Raw genomic sequence first — 11225 nt, 5'->3', positions numbered from 1 at the left:
TCCTAAACACCCCTGGCACACCAGGGCTCCCAGGGACTTCAGAGGGACTGCCTTCTTTGCCTGGATTTTCAGTGTCCCAATGCAACTCCAATGAGCCTGCATGAGCCTTCTCCTTTTTTCCATCGCCCCCTTCTGGGGCCTTAGGGAGGGTCTTTCTGTATGGGAAGACTCATCAGACTCTGAGTTTGTGTGAAGTAGAGAGAGCCCATCCCTTGGAGAACTCTAGACTTGTCTTTCCCTACAGTCTCCATCTTCCTCTGTATTGACAGCTGTAATGGGACAAAGCCAATGTACCCACCCGCAAGTGAAGAGAGATGGGGGCACATATCAAGAGAGCCCCAGGATTCTGCTCTGCTCAGTTTCTTTTTCTGACACACATAGTTAATTTTCAACTCTTTCCATCCTAGGAGAGACTCAGAGTTTTGGGAAGAGGTGAAGCTGGCAGGTGGTGAGAGAAGGGAAGATGGAATTAAGAATGAACCTTATTCCTGGGAGGTTCACCTATACCCCCTAAACCCCCACTTCCCAGCCTGTGATTCTCTGATAGTTAATAGAGTTGAAATGGAGTAAACCAGGACTGGCAGGCACAACAGTAGCAGAATCTCTATGGAGGATAAATTCTTCAGGCTCTTTGTCTCTCTCTCAGACTGCACGGTGTGTGCATGTGCATGTGCGTGTGTGTGTTTCACCCCCAGAAATGTTTATTTAAATAAGCTTGTAAGAACTTCAGCCATCAGGCAAAGTGCTATCGGAGAGCACTGATTTCCAACCCAATGCCTCCAGTCTTTCTGTGTCTCAGGAGAGGAAAAATATTATATATAAATAAAAATTGCTGCAGTAAAGATTTAATCTGAGATAACATTGTTTTAGGCTATATTGCTTTTTAAAAGTCTCTTAACCTGACAACTTAACGATCTCATTAACTCAGCCAGATAGGGAGATAGGCACGAGGGACACGACAGGGAAAACAAATTAATGGCAGAATCTACATGGCTCCTGGCGGCCTAGAAGTCTGTGGTCCCCAGGAATGCTGGAAAATAAAGGTGGGATTGGCTTATGAACTGGGGGGGGGGCAGGCAAGGGGTCCTAGCTGCTGGATATCTCTGCATAAATTGATGGAGAAGAAAAGAGAACAGCCTAGGAGTGCTGAGTTTGCGGCTGCCACCCAGCAGGACAGGCTGTGCCCACGCCTTCCCTGCCCCAGTCCTAGCCCTGCGCTGGCTGGAGTGATTGCAGACCATCTGGGAGCACTAAGGCCCCAGGAGTCCAAGATTAGCTCCCCACATTGCCCCTACTGCTACTGCCACAGTGTCCAATTCCAGCTGGCTGGATGCTGCCTTCTTAGCTCCGAAATTTGGATGTGAGTCTCAACCGGTAACTGAAGTCCACGGGCAACGTACTTTCTCACTTACCTGCTTCCAGGCCTTCCCATTTGCAGATTACATCCTTCTCTCCCCAACATACACTCTTCTATTCTAAAGAAGTTTTCTCATAGTTAGATCACCACAATAATGCAAATAATTCACTTTAAGAACGTGAGTGAAACAAAATATGAGTTTGAAATTTATGCAGCTGGGGGTGATGTCTACACTCTTCCCCTTGCCCATTCTGGCTGAGTCTGGGCAGCAAAGATGGCCCTGATGAGCCAGTGGACAGAAGGGTCTGCAGAAGGAATCTGAGTAATAAAATCAAGGCAAAAAAAAAAAAAGATTTTATTTTAAAAACAGGTTTGTGTTTTTTTTTTCCTTTTTGCATTCAGTACATTGTCATTCAGACATCACAATACTATATACAGATACACAACATTTTAAAAAAGCCTATTTCTGATGAACATTTCAAAAGAACACTGTTTTGTAATGCACCAGTGGGAAGGGAGAAGGTGAGGGACCTCCCCCCTCAGCAGCAAGTCCGCCTTTGAGGAGGGATATGTTAGGCAGCGTCTACATTAGCTGGTTAATTGGGGGCTGGTTATTTTGGCCTCCTGGAAGAAAACTGCTTTCCTCCGGACAATCAGTAAAAGTGAAAGTGTGAGGCTCTCTCCTCAGTGACCACCTCCATGGAGAAGCTACTGGAGAGGGGCTCTGCTGGGGGACCCACTCTCCATTGCCAAGGAAGAGAAGTTTGTCCTTTCCTTAGAAAAACGTTCTGCTTCTGTGCCTGGCCTGATCCCCAGTAGAGAGAGTTAGGGAGAGAAGGGAGGGAGGGAGGGAGAGAGAGAGAGAGAGAGGAGGGCAGGGAGGGAGACGGGGTTGGGGGGGAGGGAGAGAGAGAGAGACAGTAGACAGACATTTAGCAGCGTGGTTGGAGTTTCCATCCTCCATGGATTTCTGCACATTGACTGAGAGAGCAGAACAGAGGAGGCAGTGGAGGCAAAGTTGGCTCCGGAGAAATTCAGTTTCCTGATTGAGGTGAGGGTAGACAGCTCCTCCACCAATTCCAGCTTTTGTTGAAACAAGAAAGAAAGAAAACCTATGCGCTGTCTGTACTCCAATCACGATGCCAGATCCCTAACAGTTATTATTAATATTAACGCGACTTTTAAAATATGCACAGAAAATCTTACCTGGGAAATCTCGGCTAACTAAGGAGTGCGGGAGGGACAGGGAACAAGAGGAGGAACTGGAAGGACAGTATGAGCTTGCCAGGTCCTGCACTGAGGCCCCACCCTCAGGAGGGTCATCAACCTACCTGGGCAAAGGATGAGGCAAGAATAGGGTCGTTCGGGGTTCCCCAACCCTGCTTTGGTTGGAATGATTAGGATCTTTGCCCCCTACCAGTCAGCTTTCTGGCAAGGTGAGGGATGAGGGCAAAGGAGAGTGGAGGCCTTGAACCTGCCTCCCACAGCCCACCCCAACCCACCTGCAAGGTCCCATCTGCATGGTGTTTGGGGGTTGAGGATGGGGTGGGGAGTAGGGGGCTGCAGAGCACGCCCTCCAATCCTCTCTGCCTCCCTGCCTCCCGGCGCAGTCCCTCTTTCTTGTTAACATTAAATATTCGTCTGCACCCGGCGGCGAAGTGTCCTTCGTTGGGTTCGGTAATGGTACAAAGCGGCGACATAAATAGACAGGGTGGGTGGCCGGATGGGCGGTCAGGTGGAGTGGAGATGAGGTGCTTTCGATTTGCTGACCACCTTCTTCTCTTTGACCCGTCGATTCTGGAACCAGATGGTGACCTGGCGCTCGGAGAGGTTCGTGGTGGCAGAGATGCGCCGGCGCTTCTCTTTGGTGATGAACTTGCTGGCAGCATACTCCTTCTCTAGCTCCTTCAGCTGCACCTTGGTGTAGGGCACGCGCTTCTTGCGCCCACGCCGGTAGCTGCTCACCTCGGGCTGTAGGGGAACCACGTCTGGGGGAGAAAGAAGCCGGGCAGCACGAAGTGAGTAGCATGCCTGGAGCCTGGACCGACCATGCTGTGTGCCCCAGGCGGCAGCACGGTATAGGAGCCAGATTCTGGCAGGGACACAGACCAATTGCCCCCTAGTCCCTTGCGCCTCTGTTATTATCAAGGCCTCTGTTATTATCAAGGCCACGACTAAGGTGAGGCCGCAGATCTGTTGCCCCTGGTGAAAACTTAAAAAGTGTGTGTGTGGGGAACCTCGATACCTCGGAATGGAGGTAAATAATATTTTAATACAACGTTTAAAAAATCGAAATGAAGGCCAAAAAATGCATGATAAATAAAACATTTTAAAATAAACATGGGGCCAGTAGTACTGATTCTTCCTTTTGCCTCAGGTTCCAATATAGTTCTGCACAGCATTCATTGTTAGAATCCTGCACCCGTAAAAGGATCCCTACAAATTTTGCCCTGGTCTGAGGACCTCGAGGATTGTAGGTATTCAGGAAAATTCCTCCTTCCTGCGCTTAGATCACTAGGGCATCCATTAGCACAAACTGTGTCCCATTATCAGGGGAAGGTGTTCTCTTGTATGTTTCAGGGAAGGCATGGCAGGAAGGGAGAAAACTGTGGTGGGCACTGGCCACTGAGTGGGGCCTCGTGTCTTCGGCCACTGACTCTGCCCTAGGAATCTGAGACCTGTACCAACAGCTACAGAAGAAAAGTGTCCAGGTGAAGCCAGCCTGCTTGGGAGCCAATCACTCTAAGTGCCCAGTGTTGTGAGCCACTTAACAACATCCAAGTTGAGGGATCCTGGATGGGAGATACAGGGAGTCAGACCCCTGGAGGTAGAGTCCACAGGGTCTGCTCACCAAAGGAAGCTCTAGGAGAACCCTTCTTGGGTTAACACCAGCTGTTGACATAAGTCTTCTAGGAAAAGAATTCAGTGCCTCTCCTTCCCCCCACCGCCACCAAGTGTCCACTCACCAAACAGAGTAAATGCTGCTCCCACCCCTCTCCTCTTCATTCCTCCAAAGCTGAGAGAAACTGTCTCCATCACATACAGGAACCCTAGCCACCCTAAATACCTTGTTATCCCAACTACTACTAGGTCAATTTCTTTAAGCTCTGTGAATTTCACAGGAACTAAGAATGATATATGTCACTCATATCCCCCTTCCATTTCACCCTCACCTTTGTTAATACAAAGATCATTCATTGTGATGCCTTCAAGGGGGAAGAGGGGATTAGAGAGATTAGCTGAATAATTCACCCCTCAATTAAAAAAATGTAATTGTTAGACTTCTTCAGACAGAAGCTAATGATGAGGACAGAATGTCTGGGGTTCCCCTTTCATTCTCACTGCCCTTTGGAAATGAAGAGGCAGCCCAGAACACAGACACGAAGCTCTTCCTGAAGTGCTTGCTCTCACTCCACCCCCATAAAACACCTTCCCGACACAATTCCCATTGGGTCTGCTCTCACCCAGGAATACTTGTCTATACAGGCTGGAAAGAGAAGAGGTCACAATCAAATGCCAGTAGGAAATAAAGTGCTCAGGAAGAATATGTGAAGGAGAGGGTTCCAATGGCCTGGTTTGCCTGTCGTCATGATGACAATTTCTCAGGAAAATTACTGAACTTATCACTTTTCTATGTCTGTGTAGGAATAGGCCAAGGTTTTTTGTTTTGTTTTGTTGTATTGTGTTTGTTTTTAATCTGAAAAACAAAACAGCTGCACTTTCACAGCGAAGATCCTTTAGATTAAGAAGAGTTTTTTTGTACAAGAGAATTAAAAAAAAAAATCTTTCAGTTCTCAAGTTTGTTTTACTCTTACAGACTTAGGTATGATTCAAGAGATTGAGGATTCCAGGACAAGAGTAAAACAGAGGGTAAATAGTAATACCATGAGGTATTTGTTGTTGTTATTGTTGTTTGCTGTTGTTGTGTTTTTTTTTTTTAATTTAAATCTTCATAACATTGTTTCAGGCTTATTTTATTAAACCCAATTTATAAGATGAGGAATCTGAAACTCAGAGTGGGTAAAATAACTTGTGTGGCAGAGCCAGATTTTAAAACAAGATTTTTCTGACTCAACATAATGACACAGTAAGATCTAAAATGGAAATAGGCTATCTGGTACAAAACACCTCTTTTTCCCTGGAAAGCAAAATGAGATAAAGTGGTTGGTTCCCTGAATTCAACAGCTATTTGTCCCTGATTTTTATCTCATTTTCTGGAAATGCTCACAGTTATCTACCGAATTTTGGATTTTCTAAACTTCAACTCAAAATTCCCAATGAATTTAGAAGTTCTTAAAAATTGGTTTTAAATCCTTAAAAATCGTTTTAAAAAGCAGATACCTGGTCTAAACTGATTATTTTTTCTCTATAGGATGCCAAGGATTGACTTGCCAAAGTTTTTAATGGATCTGACCAAAGTGTTGGTTGTTTTGGCCTCTTGGGAAAATACCTTTAGTCTTGCCTTCTCAAAGAAGCCCCCCTTCATTGCCTGCTGTCTTGCCTGGAAAGGAATTGGGATCTACAATTATAAAGACATCTGGAAGCTTAGACCTTGAGTAGTGTCTATACTGCCTAAAGTAAGTAGGGGACTTGCTTATTGATTTTACAATCAAGCCTTCCCTAACATCCCTCCAGAGCACATACACACACAAACCACTTCATACCTGGGGACCTAATAGACACCTTTGAGAAGTGAAGAAAAATCAGATCAATGATCAGCTATAGCCTTCCCTTGGGGTCTGTGCACAGGTTCGCACTGCCCACTTGCTCACTACCATCCACCCGCTCCTACAACAGGGCTCTACGTTCTGAAGAGGACTTTGTCCAGTTAGAAATCCTAGCTGCTCTTCTCAGCCATAATCCAAAGGTTTGTCGGTAGGGACTTCCAGTATGGCCCAAAGAACCCACTATTTCATTCTATTGCTCTCCCCCAAGCCTATCTGACGCTGTCTCACCCTGCCCACTCCCCACCTCCCTGCTCTGATTCTCTCTCCTAGAATTTCTGCTGATTCTCTCTCAGAATTTTTGTTTCTCTCTGTCAAAAAAAAAAAAAAAGTGCCTACACTCATCATAGGACAGAAAAAAAAAAAAAAAAGCAATGAAACAAGGGTCTGTATAATTGGGGGAAGGAAGAAGCCACAACACATCTTGGCCCTAATTATCTGGATCTTTCTGAACAATTGCCTCCATATCCCACACCAGCCCAGACTGCCATAGTGAGGTTTCTTAGAGCCAGAGGCGTTAAAGAGAGACAGGAGTGTTTATGCCCAGATGCTGCCGAACAAACCACAAATGCATAGACAGAGTTATCTGGAAATCTCAGTACTTCTAAAAGATCTCTGTGTGGGTAGAAAGACGCAGGGTGTCTGAAGATAATTTCTTTTTCATCTGCTCTTTTGCCTGGACATCTGCACTCACTGAGCTTTACCAGCCCAAGTGTGTTTCCACACAGGGAGTGCATGAGCGCATATCTGCTGAGACCTAGTGGGTTTTATATCCATCTCCATGCCGTAATTTCCAAGTGTATTAAATCTCAATTGGGCTATATTTTCTTTATTTCAAAGTTATTTTTCTCTAGGAGGCTATGATTAAAAAGTGTTTATTTTTAGCAGGTTTTTTTTTTTTTCTGGGAAACTTTAAGATGTTCATTTTGCTCAAAGATATTTCTGAGCCTCTTTCCAATCCTTCCCCGCCACTTCGCTCTACATGCATACACAGGGGTGCCAAAGCAACTCCTTCTCTTCACCTCTCCACACTAAACCCATTGCCCATTGATCTAGAACTATGCCTCTGCCCACAGTGGGTGAGGTGGGCATCTGCTCCCCTGCCTTTCGACCCAGCAGCATGGCCTAACAGCTCCTCCTGTTCCAGGAATTCCTGCTGGACCCCTGTCTCCAAAGGAGTTTTCCATTTGGGTGAGATGGTGAATTAAAGGGCCATCTGTCTATAATACATTACTGTATACTTACATGTGAATTGTCTATCTTCTAGAAATGTATTATCATGTGTTTCATATTAGGTAGTTGGTAACAAATTATTACATAAAAATATTATTGCCAGTTCAGAACAGGTAACACATGATACCATGTACTACAATTCTATCATCCTGGAATCTTCTGGCAGCCAGAAATAGGGTGCCTAGTGTGGCTCCCACCCTGATATTCAGTTGTGTTATATTAAGTAATCTCATATTTGCAAGAATGTTATCTTCTGCACTTCCTAACATCATTCAGTGATTTTTTCACCATCTGCCTTTGCCTCAGTCCCGGATACAGAGGAATTTCAGGCCCACCCTTAGGAAGTCTTCACATCTCTAATTCCCAGTGAAAATGTCCCTGGGGCTCACACGTAGAGCTGGGGGCCCACTGGGTAGTATGGGGATACATCTGTGGCTTCCATGCCCCCTCCTCAGTATTCCTGTAGGTGTTAGAATGGAGCCAGTCAGCCCTCTCCCACCGAGTTCTGCTTACAACCAAAGCAGACTCAGGGTTTGGCTTCATAATTTCTCAGCCCTGTGCTGAATCCAAAGCTCCTGATGTGATTGTGGCAAACCTGGGACTGATCTTTCTCCTCTGGGGAATGGTGGGGATTGCAGGATCCCCTCTGGTTCAGAAACAGCCTCAGTTGGAAAAGGAACAGGACATCCTTGAATTCCGCTTCCCCCCACACATAGGCAAAGATTTGGGGCTCCCTATCCTGGGCCCGGATCCTAGATGTATCCAGAACAGGTCTTCAGTCCCTCACTTCTCATCCTTATACCCCTTTTTCTGTGTTGGATACATAGAAAACTCTCCCTCTCCCCGAGATTTGGGGAAGTTGGCAGTGGGAACACCCACAGGATTTGAGCTCAGGCAAATAAAATTTTATACCCAGGAGAGGGATGCAAACTCCCTTCTCACCACATCCTTTTCAGAGATTTTAGTTCTGCTCCTTTAACGATCAGGAAATTCGTGGCCGAATTCTTAAAATAAATCAAGAAAAGAAAATATTCTGCATTTCTTTGGACCCGGCAAATTAGACCTCTATTCAAAAAACAAAACAAAACAAAAAAAAACCTATCTAGTGCTTCAACGATCCTGAAAATTCAGGCAAGATAGTTCTTATTTTTTTCTTCAATTATCGGTGGGTTGAGGGTTTTGTCCTCGTAGTTTCAGATTCCGAAGCACCCAAGGCCCACCCCACCCCCATTCCTGGCTGGAATCGGGCTTGGGGGGGGCCAAGAGCCGCTCGTGAGACTGGAACGGGCTGGGGGAGGAGGAGGCGAGCTCCCGACTCGAGCGGAGTCGGCAGCCCGGCGCTCGGGCGCCTGTGATTGCTTCACTCTCAGCCGGGCAGCTCCGGGGAACGTGTCGGAGCAGATTTCTTCCCCGGCGCATTCCTCAGCGCAGCTCGCCCGGCCGGCTCCATCGGCAGCCCAGCAGAGCCGGCGCGCCGGGGCCAGACGGCGGGGGTGGCTGAGGCGCGGAGCCCCGGGGCAGGCGGGGCGGGGAGGGGTCCCTGGCTGCTTCTGCAGCTGCTGCTGCTGCGGCGGCGGCGGCGCTCGGGCCCCTTCCTTACCTGGAAAGGGAGACTTCCAGAGGTGGGCGGACTGCGACTGCTCCTTGGAGCAATACACCTGACTGTCCCAGCCGTTGGAGAGAGCCCAATGTTGGTAGCCTTCGACGGGGATGAGCGCATCGTGACGCGGCTCCGGGTGCCCGCTGATCCCAGGCACCACCGACACGTCCAGGTAGCTGGGCATCGCCTGGTAGGAGCTGGCGAAGCTGGGGTAGAAGGCGAACTCCTTGGCCCTAGAGGACAGATCGTCACCGGGCAGGGCGCCCGACGGCTCCGGGTATTTATCGCCCGGGTGGTAGGCGCAAGGCTTTTGCTGCAGGTTCACGTTGTGCGACAGGCGGCAGCCGTAGTAGCTGCCACCGAACGGGTAGCCGTAGCCCAGGGTGGCGCTGGACGAGGTGGGGGGCGCCGGCGGCGGAGCGCACTGGCGCGCCGCCTCTGGGGCCGGGATGTCCGTATAGACGGCGCCCTGCGGGGCACCCAGGGGAGCCGGCGGGCGGCCCAGCACGGGGTGTGGAAGCAGGTCGCGGCAGTGGCTGGCCGGGCAGCTGCTGCCCAGCCCGTCCATGCTGGGGGCTTTGCTGGGGCTCGCTCCGCTGCAGCCGCCCCCCGCGCCGCCCGCGCCGCCGCCTCCCCCGCCGCCGCCTCCGCTGCCACTCTCCGCCGCGCTGTCCTCATAGACGTACATAAGGCTCTCCGGCCAGCGCGGATGCAAGAGCAGCGAAGTCGTCATGACATGATCTGCTCGAGCTTTTTAAAAACTCCACTTGCCAGAGGCAGCGAGCTAGGGAGACACCTCGCTCCCTTTTCCCCTCCCCCATCCCTCCTCCCTTCCCTCTCCTCCCCTCCCCTCCTACTCCGGGTGCTTCCACCTCCCTCCCTACATTCCCTCTACGCATGCGGGGACACTTCATTAAGAAATCCGCGGTCTCCCGCCCGGCTCCCTTCTGCACCCCTCCCGCGCCCACGTGACGAGCCAACTCACGTGACTCTGGGGCCGGGTCTCCTGGGGCTCCCACCCCTTGCCGTGGGGCGGGGCAAAAGGAAACAGATCTCTGCTGATTGGCTCTCAGGAGGGGCAAAGAGGAGGGAGCTGGGAGATTTAAAGGGACAGGGCAACGCCCCCCCCAGCACGCCCGAGGGAGGCAGAAGGAGGCAAAGGGAGGAGGGGGAGGCTGAATTTGGCCGACGCAAAGGGGTCTATAGAGACTAAGATTGTTCCTGGGCGCCTCCCTCTAGGTTTGGGTTTAGATTGGCTATGGGGGAGTCTGATCCTTACCCAAAAAACGATCGCTGTGACTGGATTGGAGTTGGGGCTAAGGGTGGGGGAGAAATTGGATTGTTTTATCTCCTAATAAATAAACTAGAAAGCAGGCGGAAACGTGCGGGCAACGCGTGGGGAGCCCTGGTTCTGGCCCAGGCATAATCCGCCTAGAGCTCGTGGATGGAAAGAACCTGAGGCCGAGCAGCGAGAGACTTTGATGTCCGGATTGCATTTCCATTTCAGACTTTCTCCATTCTCCAAAGCCCCAGTTGTCCGAAAGGGACCTTTTCGGCTCCTCCACCTCCACCGCAGAGCAAAGAGGGCTGAAAGGATGTGATAGCCCCAAAACACACACACACACACACACACACACACACACACACACACACATCAATACATGGAGGGGGTGGAGTTATGCTCTCAGTGAAAAATGGAGAAAGAATAAAAGGAGGAAAATGAGGGCAATAGAATAGACTGATATTTCAATGTACAATAGAAATAAAAAGCCTCGGAGCGAGATTTTCAAAGGAAAGGGCGGGAGATGGGGAAAGAATTTGGTGTAGGAAAGCTAAAAAGCCCTTGATGCAAACAAGAGCAACTGCTCTCAGATCCGTGTACAAAAGGAATCCTGGAATGAGAGTCTGCCCGATCTGTCCTTTTGGAGGGACCTTTCCCAGGCACAACCCTGTAAGACCCCAGAGAGACCGACCTAAGCCTCGTGGGCCCACCTCTGCCCTCTGCAGCCTGGGCTTATCTGGCCTAAGAGGGCCCAGGGGCAGAGGCAGTATCAGCAGGGTTCTCTAGGTTTAGCTCCCTGGGCTTTCTTGGGGTCACTCCCTTTTAGTGTGGAGCATAAAATTGCCGCATATGTCAAAGAAAAAATTAACACCAATTAACTGATTTTTGGAAAAAGCCCCCCTCTTCCTTACCGATCTCCAGACATGGGTTTCTATGCCCAGTTGACCTCATTAATAGAGTCACCAGAGTCACCCCTTTCCAGAGCGCATCTCCATGGAATTGAGCCAAGTTCCCTTTCAGCCACGGCCT

The 11225-nt window shown here is 49.3% G+C and overlaps 1 protein-coding gene across 1 annotated transcript; it reads right to left on the bottom strand.

Annotated features, from left to right (window-relative positions):
* Positions 1-3088: 3088 nt before the first annotated feature.
* Positions 3089-9647, bottom strand: HOXC13 (homeobox C13). The gene is made up of 2 exons (XM_059404875.1): positions 8915-9647; positions 3089-3345 (listed from the first exon to the last, which is right to left on the bottom strand). Exons 1-2 carry the CDS (start codon positions 9645-9647, stop codon positions 3089-3091), a joined length of 990 nt encoding a protein of 329 aa, XP_059260858.1.
* Positions 9648-11225: the final 1578 nt, after the last annotated feature.

The sequence above is a fragment of the Mustela nigripes genome, chromosome 6 (genome assembly GCF_022355385.1).
Source record: "Mustela nigripes isolate SB6536 chromosome 6, MUSNIG.SB6536, whole genome shotgun sequence".
Lineage (NCBI taxonomy): Eukaryota > Metazoa > Chordata > Mammalia > Carnivora > Mustelidae > Mustela > Mustela nigripes.
Note: the sequence above shows the minus strand (reverse complement) of the source record. Positions and strands in the feature narration are given on the sequence as shown.